General features: G+C 27.9%; 1 protein-coding gene across 2 annotated transcripts in view; it reads right to left on the bottom strand.

Annotated features, from left to right (window-relative positions):
* Positions 1 to 1,621: 1,621 nt before the first annotated feature.
* Positions 1,622 to 15,428, bottom strand: part of LOC107436388 (TBC1 domain family member 1) — an 81,699-nt gene continuing 67,892 nt past the window's right edge. For both annotated transcript variants that reach the window (XM_016048090.4, XM_071187683.1), the window contains exons 20-22: positions 12,883 to 13,053; positions 6,911 to 7,205; positions 1,622 to 1,893 (exon numbers count right to left, since the gene is read on the bottom strand). In XM_016048090.4, the coding sequence (XP_015903576.1) occupies positions 1,805 to 1,893; positions 6,911 to 7,205; positions 12,883 to 13,053 (555 nt within the window). In that variant the 3' untranslated portion in view covers positions 1,622 to 1,804. The remainder of the gene's footprint in view (positions 1,894 to 6,910; positions 7,206 to 12,882; positions 13,054 to 15,428) is intronic.

Genomic DNA, 15,428 nt, shown 5'->3' with positions numbered 1-15,428 from the left:
TCATTAAATAATGTGTAAATTTAATTTAGATAAAAACAAATATTGATATTTAATGCATTTTTCTTTTCTGAAATAATTAGATAATTTTTTTAGCAAAGAGTTCTGCTTTAGAACATAGTAACTTTAAATAATTATCGAATTGTTAAAAATTTCTGATGGGCCCAAGTAAAATTATTTTTGTAATATAAAAAATTATTGACAATTTTTAAAATATTAACTGCTTTCCTGGTTTCATTCCATGAAAAGATGTCTACGGGTGCCGATGGTTCTTGTTTCAGGTTTTTTTTTCTTTTCTTTTTAAGGTAAAATTTCAGATACTGAAAAAAATAATAATAATAAAGTTACGCATTTCACTATTTAATTTTAGTGAAACAAGAATTAAAAGAGAATTTATGGAAAAAAGTAATTTTTAAAAAAGTTATTTTCTTTTATAATCACAATTATTTCAAAAATGAAACTTTAAGAATTCAAGCAATAAATTAATTTAATCTAGAATAAATCTTTAAATAAAGCTAGTTTTAATTTATAAAAACAAATAATGGCATATACTTATATTTTAAGATGGTAAGAACAAAGAAATACTTTTGTTTGAGAAGTATTTGTAAAGAGACATTTTGCACACAAAGATGCGCGTTTCCTTTGAAATAATGGTCATTGATTAGAGTACCTACTTGATTAATGTAAGAAGATTTCTGTGCTAAGTTTTGGCAAGAACTAGGCCCCATCTTTCGGCATGCTCTATTTATTATTTTAGTTTTTTTTTCCAGATCTGGGCAATAAGATTTCTATTGGTAAGATTTTAAAAAATGCCAATATGAAAATATCCCCCCTAATACCCACAAATTTTTAGGTGCCTAAATGAAGGGAGTTAGTGATAAGGTCTATTAAAAAAGTAATAACATTTAATTAAATATTTTAAAGATCTATGATTCTGTTTGCTTTTGTAATTCTAAAAAATATTTTCATTCTTTTCCAACTAAGTTTAATAAAAACCATTTGTTTAAAATAGATTAAATTTAATTATATCAAATAATAATTTATATAATTTGTATTGCAAAGAATAAAAACTGATTAAAAAATTAATTTAGTAGTTTATTTGTGTTAATATTTATTAATTCTGTGAAATTAAGATATATTATATACATATATAAAAGGATTCAACTGTTTCGCTAAATGCAACCTCTTTGTCCACTAGCTTTGAATAGCTTCAATTTGTCATCACAATTTTGATCCTCCGCAAAAAAAACAAAACAGCTATGCTTTGATAAATCAAGGAACTACACGTAAAATCGAGCTATTCACATTCGAATAGTTCATTGAGGTTCGATACCGCACACTGTCTCCTTGCAGATTGATGATAGTCACACACCTGCTCATTGACCGCTAATTTTGGTGATCTATTTTGTCCTGGTAGTAGTGAAACCTCTTGGTGCAAGTAATTTCCTCGTGATAGTAAAATTATGAACTAACAACCAACTAATCCAAATGACCTAAAATTTTCTGGAAAAAAGTGATTGTAATAGTAGTAGGTACAGATATTGCTTTTCACCTTCTTCAGGACCATGATCACATAGTATATGTGAAGGGGTTAATGACAAGTGTTGAATAATATACTGCACACTATATGTTTCATCATTTATTAACAAAGGTAGGATTTTTAAATACAATATTTTTAATCATCAACAAGTATTAGTATCATAAATATAACAATAGGGATAACCCTAAACTTAAAGAGAAAATTTTTTTTGAATGCACCATTAAATCTCACTTTTTTAAGCTCATAGAATGTATATTTGTACTATATTTATTTTGAATCCAAATTGTCCTCAAAAACATCTTCTTCTACAATGTCATCTTGGATTTTGTTGCCTCTTGACTCCACACCTTTAGTCTCTAAATAAATAATGGAAAATTGATTCAAATATAAAACACTCAGAAACTGCACTTAAAATTATACCATAAGCCTGGCTTAAAAGAATTATCATTGGTTCAAGTCAACAGCATTCAAATAAGCAAGTTATTTGATTATAAGAGGAGTCCATTAATCAATCTTAAAAGTTTTTAATAAATTTTCTTTGACATTATATATAATACATCATATAATGTTTTGAGGAAATCATTTTAACGATGAATAAAATGTTATAATTGGAACTGTTAGTCATAAAATAAAAATGACATTTAAATTTATATAAAAATAAATCAATACTAATGAAATAGACACAATTTACTTGAAATCAGTATTTACGTGGCTACCATTTATTTCACTTTCAAAGAAACTCTGCTTTGACAGACAATTGACTGAACAATTTTCTACTTCTTACATTACCATATATTTTAAAATTTGCGCGAGAGAAGTGTGACAAAGAGGGTTTGAAAATGACCTTGTTTACTATATTGCTGTTAATAAGATTTGATTAATTCTTAAAATGCCCAGATACTTGTTTGGAGTGGGAAATAGGTAGGAAGTCGTCATTTCAGAGGCAACATATTATATACTCATCTTCAGATAAGAGAGATCATTTTTCATAAAAAACAGCAAGAATGATAGGAATTTGTACTTATCATAAGAGATTAAAAAACAGCTTTCAATTACTCTTAAATATAGACAAAATATAATGACAAAGTTAAATTAATTTATAAAACGTATGTGAATTTTTCTCTATAGCAGTAGAAGCTAGGATCAAAAAAACTTTCGAAAATGAATATTTCTTGAAAAAAAAGAACATCAAAGTTTGTCATTTAAACATGAATAAAACATATGGCTTCCCTATAATTTTTTTTTAAAAGAAAATTATATTTATATTCTATAAAAAATCCTAATTTTTCACCAATAAATATAAGCTATTACTAAAATTAGCTTTAAAAAGTCATAATCAACTATCAGCAAAAATACAGTTATCAAAACAGTCCAATAAAAATTCAGAAATATTTAAAAATAGCAAAAAGCTTTAAGTCATAACCAAATACTTTAAAATTCTTGTGAACAAATTGTGCTAAACTTTTTTTCTGAAATGTAGAGTACCTAAATGAGTTTTGTATCATTTTTTCGAAACAGAATTAGTGACAGTAGTTGTTAGTTGTTTCAAATTTTCATTATTTAAAGTATTACAATTTAATTCTTATTAAAACTAAAAAAATTTCAAAATGACAACATTTAGATGAATTTCAAAGAAAACTGATTAATTAATAATCCCCGAATTCAATATTTCATTGAAACTTGTCAATTATTAACTGAGATCAATTTTAAATAAAAGAAAGAGATGGGTAAAAATTTTGAAGCTACAAGCTACATCTCACAAAATTTGTTATCGTATCAAATGGAAATAGTAAATCGTAATAGTATCAAATATATAATAAAGAATGACCCTATAACTTTTAAATAAGGAAAAGTAAAAATAGTTTTTTTTTTTTTGTAATAAATCCTTGAAAAAAAAGGTTTAGTAAATAGCATGACTCCTTTCCGAAAAGAAAAAAAAAGAAGCAGAACTATCCACTTGAATTTAGAATGAGCACAACATGATATTAATTTTATGATGTTAATGTATATTTTTAATAAATGAAGGCTTAATGCTTTTAATTTCAAAGCAAAATTGAGTGAAGTTTTTTTTTAAAATGGAGTTTTAGGGGTTTTTATTTGGAAAAAAAAGTTTGAAAACTGTCCCACAGAAGGAACCAACACCTCTAAATTTGATACTTCCATGTCTGTAAGCAATCGATCTTCTCTCTGTTGTTATAGACATTAGATTAATGATTTTAGTGGAAGAACCAGGTAAGTTACCTTTTTAAAAAGGAAAGCTTATCTGAAGAAAGCTATCTCAAGGAATGCTTATTTTTACTCAGTGGAAGAACCAGGTTAGTGACATTATTCGAGCAATCTTTAAGTGGAAGAACAAGATAATTGACTTAGCAACAAAGAGTCAACAAGCAACCTTAGAAAATCATTCACTTGGTATTGAATGCTAAACACGTAAGAAGAAAATGGAAAACGTGAAACAGCCGCTTCCATACTTTAAGGAGCAAAGTATCTATAGATTCTTTTAGAACCAATAATTAAAAAATAGACAGAAAAATATAGCCTTAAAATTTCTTTGACACATAATTTAATTGTTTCAGTTTTGCAATACTTCGCGTTTTGCAATACAAGGTGTTTCAGACACACTGTCTTGTTAATGAATTTATTTTGTTTACTGAGCAAAGTCTCGTTAAAAATAAATATTATTTTGCGCTTACGTAACTTTTTCAGTAAATTATTATTTTTATTACTAACTGAATACATGTTTTTTTTGGGGGTGGAAAAATTAACAAATAAATTGGTAATGATTGAAATCATGAAGTTGTGTGTAAATAAAAGAGATACTGACACAAGTTAAAACAATTCCAGTTTTTTTAAATTTCTTATTTGTTACTCTTTCTGATAGCTGTACGCTATTAGATTAATAAAAACTTGTTTTAGGAAATTCATCTGATAAAAAAAATAAGATCAATGACATTCCGTATTATTATTGGTCAAAGCCAAATCCTGATGGTCAAAAATTTCAATAATAAATTATTTTTTCCAATACTTATCCCAATCAGTGGGGTCATAAAAACCTATTTCTAAAGTACCTAAAGTAGGTATTGTGGTGCCTATATTAGTACAAGTTAAAACAGCACCAATTAACATAAGTAATACCTATAACCCCCCATAAAAATTTTGATATTTTTAATTTGAAAATAACAAGAGTACACACAATCAAAACACTTCATGTTAACTTCAAAATTTTATGTGCACATCTTATATATTTGACAAAAATAATTTTCATAACTTTTTCCCAAAAATCAGCATGGCTGAGGGGAGACAGATTAAGTTTACATCTGTTTAAATCAGAGATAAATGGCTAATGGCCACCAGCAGAGATAGTATTACTGATGCAAATTATACTTAGTAAAAGACAGATCAAAGTTTCATTGGCTTAAGGCTAAATATGAGAGGTTTTTGTGATTTTAACCTCTATTTTGGGCAAATGTTCACTATTTTCACTTAAAAATTCTTCTCAAAAGTAAATGTGATCTGTTTCTTTAATCAAGTGTTCTCGTCTAAATTTAAGGCTAAGAAGTTGAAAATGAAAAAATGCCGCATGTGCACCAAGTGGATTTGATATACAATGCCAAAAGCTTGTGAAATGGTTTCTTGAAATATGAAAAAAATGTGTCATGCAGCCAATCATCATCATACGACTTACCTCAATGGAAAACAAGAAAAACAGTTTTAGAAACACTTTTATAAATTTTTTAAAAAAATTCTTTTTTTGTGCATAAAACTGCTAATTTTTAATAAAAAATAAAAAAAATTAAAATCGTTTAATTTTTTTCAACAGCTATATATATTTTTTTTATATTAAAACTAATAAAATATTTTTATTCAGTCATAGACATAATTTTGTTAGAAACAAATTGATCTAACATTTTAATCAGAATTGGCATAAAATTTCATTTTGAAACAATAATTTAACCGAGAAATATGATCACCAATCTAAGTGATAAATATGATTAAACTTCTACTGATTGAATGCTGAGATCACGCTGCCTCTGAATCAGTTTGGACAATTTACAGACAAACAAGGCTAGATAATAAAATGATAAACTAAGCTAGATAAACAAGGCTTAATGCCAATTTTCACCAAACTAAAATTGCCAAAATTTTATTTCGTGAATATGAGCCTAAAGATATGTTTAAGTACATTTAATTTAGTTTTTCGAGCATAATATATTTGTAGAAAAATATTAAAAATCCTTTTAAAAAAAACAAAATGCTACATACAAAAATCATTAAAAAGCTTTTTTATGAAAGAATTACGATCAAATAAATAAACCCGAAAAGTTTCCAGGTTATGTCATGACTAATATACTAAAAAAAAATGAGCAAAGTAACAAAAACAAGAATCAAATAAACTTTAAAGCGCATTTAGAAAAATTCTCTAAAATGTTACTTACCTGGTTCATCAATTAAGCACTTCTAACATAAAATGAAATCTTTCTTTAGAAAAAAAAATTCTCATTTTTTAACAAAAAAATCATAATAAGATCATACCAAAAAGAGCCCTTTAAAGAATGCAAATACAAATATGTGAACTTTGATTATCACACTGAATAGTGTTTTTGAGAAGATTATAAATAAACTTTTTAATGATCCACAAATCACCCTCATCAAATTGTGTCAATCAACTGTTGTGCTTTGTTTACATGTAATTATAATGTTACAATTCTCAGCAAATCCCTGGATAGAGATACTTCTTGAATGCAAAGTCAGAATAATTTATTTGTATTTCTTACCCTTCAACTTGTTTGCAGTTTTGTTTTTCATAAGAATTATAAGCATCGGTTTCAGTTACGATAGTTTTAATAGGTAAATGTGCTTATAAGTACATAAGCATTGCATATTTCCACCTTTTTCGTTTATGCTAATGCTAAATACAGTTGTTAAATTATTTGTCACTAACCACTTTTTATTCCTTATTTTCAATAAATTATGATTATGAAAAATATTTACTAATATCTTTCAAAACGTAAATGTCAAAGTTGTTGTTAGAACTTTGTAAAACTAGCTTTTGCTTTGTGTCATCAACAAATACTATTGGTGTTTTCAGAAGAGAACAGACTATGTCTATGCAACAAGATGGCATGAAAGTATCTGACATTTACAAACAACTGAAAAATTCAAATAGAAGCATAAGGATATATAAAGCATATTTAAATAAACATAGCAAAAACGATTCAACATCAAGTAGGCACAGACACAAGAAAATAACAAAATGTAATAACAGATAATTGAAGTGGATTGTGAGAGAAAAAAGAATAGTGGAATTTAAATTTAAAAAAAGAAAGCAGAAATACTAAAATAATATTAAAATAAAATAAAAATATAAATAACCTCTATCTTTATTCTGGCAAAAGCTCTTAATAAAAGATTGGAATTTTTCATCCTCTTCTCGTTCTGATCCAGCAAGGGCATAAACTACTGCAAAAGGAGGAGGATGTTCTTCATTTTCAGGTATTCCAATCCTTGCAACCTCTAGTTTTTCAAGCTTGTTTTTCATTACTCTCATGCTGTGCATTAAAACTTCCTTTTCATCTTCTAGTGCACTCACACGCATTTCCAGGCGTGAGCATGTACTTTTTAAACTTGCACGTGATGCTTCCAAATTATGCATGCGTGAGTACGCAACCTGAAAAATTTATAATTTAAAAATATAAACCTTCATTTATAAAATCTTCACAAGCGTTCCGTGGGATAAAGGTTTGATTCTTAACCATGTCATCTCTAAGGACATGGGATTTTCACCCCATGTAAATTTTTTAATTTCCTTCTAAAAAAGCAGTTTTGAAAATAATACTCTCTGAAATCTTCACTATTTAGGATCAAGGATTTAAGAAACTTTGTTTACAGTTTTGGTGTACATTTTAAATTAAAAATTTATAATAAACCTAATTTACTATAAAATGTATGAATCCTTTGCCTGTTTAAAGCTTTTACTACAATATGTCACATAAAGTAAAAAAAATGAGACAGAACGATTATGTTTTGTACAAAGAATGTCCAAATCTATCTAATTAATTTTCATTTCAATGAGGAAGATTAAATGGCAGATTTCAAATCACAATGAGTGAAATTGTAGTTTACAGTTTAATTTTCGAAATATCTATTTTATTAACATAAAATATAAGCTTGTTTTATAAAGGGTTATTTCAGTTTAAAATCAAATTATTACTGGTTTACATTATTTTTTCTCTTTGTATAAAAAGAAATTTTCTTCATTTTTTTCTAAAAATTAATAATAAATCAACCTTGGAACTAAATGATTGGTGAATGTGCACAAACAAATCATAAAATTCCCAAACCACACTATATGATTTGTAAATCATGGTAATCACTGTTTGATTTGAAAATTGCATTAAATTCAATTACAATGTATGATTCGGAATTGAGCAAATAGGTATCATGATTGTTTGTAAATCACATTAATGAGAACTGTCCTGAGTGATTCATAAATTACGTTAAAATGTTTGCATAAATGCATATCTTAATTAGCAGTTTTTTAATTGAGTTTTTCTGTTTTTACTCTGCGTATTGCTTACTTGTACTTTTGTGTAATTGAAGCAAGCATTATAAATCATTTAAGGATTCTTTGCATAAAGCTTGTCAGATTATCAAGAATCCTAAAAATTCAATGAAAGGGTGATTAATCTCAGTCTAACATGCTATTATAAATTGAGCTAAATATTACTTGTTATTTGTCTGATACAAAGTGATGGGATAGCACTTGAGAAGAAAAATTGCTTCTATCTGATCAGGTGGTACTTAAATTAAGGAGTTGCATACCTTCAGTATCTTTAAATTATACAAAAAAGGTTACTCTTAATTTTTCTTATTAAAAACTATCAATTAAGCTTTTTTTGGCAATTTTTTACTAAACACAATGTATTGATTTCAATGTAATATTTCAATTAATGAGTTAAAACTTATAAATGTAATAAAATGAAGGGGAAAAAAAGAATTTAAAAAATTTATTTAGAAAAAACAAAAAATTCAATTAAATGATGTTATGAGTTATTACAGGTTAAATAAACAGGACTTTTAAATAAACAGAATTGATTGAATGTTGTCCTAAAATAAGTTTTTTTTTCTTCTTAAGAGCTGCCAGTAACCACAGAAGTATCTCAAAAATGGGGGGGGGCTCTCTCCCTTGTCTGTGTATATTTGTGTGTGTATACATAGATAGATACTACTGCATCAATTTGTAGCGGGACAATTCATTATAAGCACTATTCGCTGCAGCGACAATTCACCATGAGCACAACTCGCCCCGAAGATAATTCATGATTGGATAGAATAAATACCAAATTTATAATGGCTGGTTGGGAAGGATGCAGGGGTATGTAGAGCTTCACAGGGAACCATTTTCATATGATGACTTCTATGATTGTTTGTATCTAACATAATGAGCAAAAAGATGCACAGTGAAAATTACGAGAAATTCGTAACTCATGTTTTTTTTTCTAAAACATTGCACAAATGCAAAAAAAAAAATTTGGGTCAGAATTTAATTTATTTAGCTCACTAAAACTTTCAAACAAGCATAAAAAATTAAACCGTGTTTATTTAATAAGTTTTAGAGAACTCAAAAAGTTTTTAAAAGGTGGGTTGTTATATTTTAAAGTTTTCATTAATTTTAAGTGCGAAGCACAATCAAAAGATATAAAACGATTTTAAAACTTTAATGCAATTTTTATGCTGACTACTAAAATTAGCAACTTTTCCAAAAGTGTTCTGAATTTCAAAAATTTAATTTTTTTGATCCAAACACTGCTAGGGTGTGCCCATGTGTAAAGATGGTGTCAAAGCTGATAAAACTGCACCATGTAACTTGCATTACAAATGCCATTAACAAATATACTACAGCAGGGAAGACATTTACGCGCTATAGCGCGTAAAATACGCAAAAAATTGAAATCGGACGCAAAAAAATGATCGCTACGCGTCCCGCGGGACGCGTAAATTTTTGAAGAAAGTTTATAAATTTCACGACTTTTTAATCTTTGATATCGAAACATTTTAATAAAATCGAAAAATTCTGACGCAAAAAATAAATCTGTATGCATCCTCGGTATAAAAAAAAAAAAAACCCTGTCTCCAGAGTTAGACCAACACATGTTAGACACACAGGTGGGAAACCAGTTCTATGACTCAAAATGTTGACCATTATAGCAGGAAACATCCTACAAGACTTTCCCCCCAAACTTCTTTTCTCTGCTGAAAACAGTGACGTCATCGGAACTGAGGGACGCAGGTGTTATTGAATGGGGGGGAAATGACCGTACCGGATTTAAGTGACCTCGAATGAGCAAGTAGAAAGAAAGAGGTTGAAGGGGTGGGAAAAATTGAAGGGGTTTATTTTCAAAATATCATAGTACACACGTAGAAGATTAGGGTTGATTGGTTATTTAATACCTACGTCATGCAATCACATTTTTAGTGGCCCCTTACCCTTTATTTTCGAAGGAGGTACTTACGCACCGTTATATTAAGCTATATGTTACTTTTAGTTCAGTTAGAGTCAAACATTTTTAATGACCTGACCTACGCATCCAAACTTTTAATTTTGTTTTATAATTAATACATGTGCAATAATTAAACGATGCCTAAAGTACGTAACTTTAATATTAGGTGGAAAACTGAATTTAATTGGTTAGTCTACGAAAATGGTAAAATGTTTTGTGATATATGCCGCAAGGCACGAATAAAAAATGCATTCACCACTGGCTGTGAGAATTTTCAACGTAGCGCACTAGTCCGGCATATTGACACATCGGGAAAAGACTCTTCTGCTCATCATTTACGTGCTCTTAATATATTAGAACAGCAACGGTCTTTTAAAGTGTCATCTGAAAAACAAATTGCTAATTGTGTTCAAGATTATTCACAAATGCGAACGGTCTATTGGATGGCTAAAGAAGAAATAGCAGAAGCTAAGTTCCCCGCATTAATTGAATTGCAGGTAAGTTTTTATTTTAATTATTAAAGAATTATAATTTACAAAAATTTTTATGTTTATACAAGTAANATACAGTGAACTCTCACTTATGCACCGGTGTAAGGGGCCAAGAGAAAAAAGCGCATAAGTGAAAGAGGCGCATAAGTGAAAAACTTCAAAATTCTAAAACGCAACGCAAATTGCAGTGACAACATGAATAGATATGTTTCTAAAGATTTAATGTTAATATTTATACTGTTTTGGTATTTACTATAATTATACAAAAGAAAAAATTTAACATACCTTAAGACAATTTATTTTCTTATAAAATAATCTTAATACATGTTTGTATTTGTTTTCGCCGACGTTATTCGAAAACAGTTTTTTCCAGTTCATATAAATGGGATAAGGGGGTGTTTCAAAAGCAAAAATAAATTGTAAATAGTCAGGAATAGTGTCTAAAGCTTTCAATACTGCTGTGTGATTTGGAGAAACTTTATCATCTCGTCAGTATCATCCACTACGTTCTCATCATTCACAAGTTTTAGCTAGATATAAATGAACAGTTCTTCATGAAAAATTTGAGTTTTATGGGAGGGGGTGAAACATATCGCATGATAAATTTCTAAGAAAAATACTTGACGTCATAATATGCTGCACAATAAGTTGTTCAAGTATTTCTCTCACTAAACAGATCACCTCCTTTTATGTACTCATAATGTCCATCTGACTGCAAGTAAGTGATCGCGGTCTCTTTCATCTTTCGTATTCCAGGTGTCTTCTTTTTCTAGAAAACAGCATGGGGGTAAAACTAACCTCTGGACAAGAGGAATTGGTCATTTTCTGAAAGATGAATGGGCTTTCATTGTTGTTGGTGTAAAAGATAAGACACCGTATTCAAAATTTTAGAAAGAATCTCTTTCCAGAAACAGCAAAAATGAAAAGGTCACAGGGGGAAGCAAATTCAATAGAATCTAACAACATATATTTCTTTTTATCTGTAACAAGGATTGCTCATTTGCTTCATTTTTAATTTAAAACATTTTTTTTTAAAAGAAAAAATATTTGAAGGATTAAAAAATTAAAATGCCAGCCAAAAATTTCGGCGCATAATTGAAAAATTTATTTTTAAAGTGACGCATAAACAAAGGCAATCATTATTTTCCTATCTAATGTACTGGGACCTATAAAAATCGTCATATAAATGAAAAAGGTGCATAAAAGAGGTGGTGCATAAGTGAGAGATCACTGTAATTATATAAAAAATTTTAAATTTCATACTATATTTACTTATTGGAAGCAGGTGCTGCCATAAAAAAATAGCCTGAATCAAAAGTGCATGCAGAAAAACGAAACTTCACAGCACTCTCGCAATTACCATTTTAATGGTTAAAATTTGTATATGAGAGAATTTAAGAAAATGAAAATCATAATTGCGATATAAAAGGCGAAATTTAGAAAAGGTACTAAATTGAAACTTTGTATGCATTTACCACTTGAAATGAAATTAATTTTAATACTATGAGAAACTAACTTAATATTTTACATAAATTATATGCAAAGTTTAGTTAAGGATTGTTATAATTTATAAAGTGAATTTAGAAGATAACTTATAAAAAATATTATTAACTATGACCTTTCATTTATAAAATGAGAGGGGGCTAAAACCATTTCTGGCCTCAGGTTCCCCCCTCCCTCCGAGTGCAGTATCAATTATAATTAAAAAAGAAAGAAATTTTGAACATCTCAATTCTTTGATCCTAAATGTAAAACATTTTTTAAAAAAAAGCAAAAAACAATTTTTTGTTTCACACAAAGAAACAAAGAACCCACTTTATTATTTTTCTAAAAAAAAAAACATGGTTTTAAAATAAAGTCTAAAATCCAACTTCCAAATAATGCAATAACCATAAAATCAGTTATGATTACCATGCTGAATTTTTCAAAATATTAATATGAGGACAAAATTGGTGCTTTATGTTATGCAAAAGTGAAAATGTCTCTTTCTTAAATGACTTTTGCATTATTCTGTAAAATAAGGGAAGGCATAATAAAAATGATTCAAAACAAACTAAAATAAATTCTGTAATAACTCACTAGAGTTGTGATATTTTTAATAAAAATATATATTTAAAATAAATAAAGCATTTAAAATATTCAAAAAATTTGTTATATTGAATAGTTTTTTTTTTTTTAAATTTTATAGAGACGGTTTAGGCTAAATATAATTGTGATAGTATTAGTATAAATAAATATTAAAAAATCAAATAATATTTTCAAAATGTTCACAGTATTTGCTACTTTCTAAAATGACCTGTTCAAACTACATTAGTATGACAAATAAATAAAAGTTATAAAATAAATGAGAGACCTGCAGTTGTTCCATCAACTCCATATTTTGAGCCTTAAGAGCTTTATTTGTTGACCTAACATTTTGCAACTCAGCACTGTTGTTGAACTGTGTCTGAACCATTTCTTCCACAAGAACATGGTATTCAACTTCATATGCATGAAGCTGGCGACTAATGTCCAAGTTAAAAACCTATTAAAAAATTTCAATTACTCAAAAGTCTTTTCATGTAGTTTAAGATGCTAATCTATTACAATATATACATGCATGTATGAATATATATATACATGTATATATACATATATGTATACATATATACGTACATATATATCTACACATATATATCTACACATATATATACATACCATGCCATGGAACGCCATACCATGGGATGGGAGAAATCTTACATAAAAAATCTCTTTCATCTCTTTTATACTAATTTAAAAGAAAGAAAATATGAGTTTAGACAAACCTAGAGTAAGTCATGAAGTTGAAAAATGTATTTCGGAATCTAGAACTGAAAAAAAGTATCAAAATATGAAACTATTGGAAGAGAACTTCATTGTGTAAACCTAAGTTATCTTCTCATATTTTATTTTTATTTTGACGTTTTAAAAATTTCTTTTCAGTATTTGAAAATGCCTTGCTTAATCTAGGTTTGTCTGAACTCACTTTTTTATACTTTTAATTTTAAATTAGTTATGGAGGTGAAAGAGAATTTGGAACGAAAAGTTTCTCCCATGATATGGTGCTCCCTTAAAAACACAATGCAGCATTAAATGAAATATAGGATGAAAATATTTTAAATGAATTTTAAGTATTTTTTGCTAAAATATTTTTTGACGCAAAAAAATGCATCTTGAAAAATATTAGAAAAATAAAGGAAAACATAATGCTTTATGATTTTGTTTGCTTTGGTTACAGAATTAAATAATGCAAAATTTTCAATAGAATTAAAAAAATAAAAAAATTTGTTTTAAGCCAGGCAATTCTGGTATATGCTGATACATATAATGAAACATGCTTCTTTGCTTTGTTTGTAAGAGTTTATTATTCAGTCTATTTTCCAAAAAAAAAAAAAAAGGAATTATTATAATTGGTGTATTAAAATTAATGAGCAGTACTGTAGTCTAATCAGTGCAGATTAAATCCTCAGTGCTAGTTTATAGTTGTTAGAAATGAAATAAAAATTTTAATTACTTAAACAATTATTTAAGTTATGTTTTTGTAAAATGGACTGATCTTGCATTATCAACAGTCTGTACAAAGATCTTTAAGCTGATATTCATAATCTAATATCTTTTCATGAGGATCTTTTCATTTTATTTTAATTTGAAAAGCACAATGGGAAGTACTAATGCAATATTTTACAAATTTGTAGGATTCTCATAATTCATGAAGTTGTGTTGTAGGTTGTGAATTCAATGACACACAAGAAATCAATAACTAGTTAGGCGGAAGTAGAAGACTTTCCATAAAAGTCCTGAGCAATCTAAGATGTGTTCAGTTGAAGCTCTGTAATGATGGCATTTAGGGTAAGGTGGTTAGATCTTTCTGCCTCAGAATATAATAGGCACTTAATGTGGCATGAGAAGCTGGTGTTGGACCTCCAGTCACAAGGAAGTATTAGAGATAGACCCGGTTTTCTACCCTTATATCAGTGATGTTGTGGAGATCAGGCAATCCAATTTTGTGCTTTTATTGGGAAAAGTATCTTTGTGAGTCAGCTTTACAGAAGAGGGAGAGAGAAACCTTCTTAAGCAAGGCTGTCAGCCATTTCTTTCCCATTTCTTCTTTTTGATCATAATTCATTCAATATATTATTAGAAAATTATAGATATATTTTTAAAAAAATTTAATTTTTTTAAAAATATATCTATAATTTTTTTCAGCGGCATTTAATTTTAAATGATTGCATAAAGACAACTGCGATCTAAAGTAAATAATTGACTATTGATTGGGTCTAAATATAATTACAAATGCAGAAATCTTTTTCAAGAAAACTGCTTAAATTTTTATCACTCAAAACCTTTTGAACTCTTCCACATAATCCAAGGGTTCCGCAGAACACTTGTTAGGAACCATTGGTAAATGTAATAATTACAAATTAACTCCATTTTGATTGGTAATTTATTTGCTAGAGAAATTTTGGTGCATGAAAGTCTCATTCTTTACAAATCTCTAAATATTTACATTCTCATAAGAAACCAGTTTTTTTAAAATCTACTGCAATATTTACAAAAAATTTGTTTGTTTTCATAACTAATATATTTTTATTACAGTTTTTTAAACTAATGTTTAAAGTCAATTTACAACATTACAACATTTCTGGGCATCAGAGCCAATTTTTAGGAATGAGCTTGTTTTAGAAAGGAAACTAGGAAAGCAGTTTTTTGCTTTTGTGTAAAAGTTACTAAAATATTAGGTACCAGCTTCTATTTTTTGGGCAATTAGGTGCCTGGGAATTGTATAACCCTACTTATATCCATTCTACAAAGAAATTGTCTTAACTGTAAATAGCTTAGTTTGGCATTTATAAATCTTATATAATTTAACTAAAAGATAAT

This window comes from Parasteatoda tepidariorum, chromosome X1 (assembly GCF_043381705.1).
Source record: "Parasteatoda tepidariorum isolate YZ-2023 chromosome X1, CAS_Ptep_4.0, whole genome shotgun sequence".
Lineage (NCBI taxonomy): Eukaryota > Metazoa > Arthropoda > Arachnida > Araneae > Theridiidae > Parasteatoda > Parasteatoda tepidariorum.
Note: the sequence above shows the minus strand (reverse complement) of the source record. Positions and strands in the feature narration are given on the sequence as shown.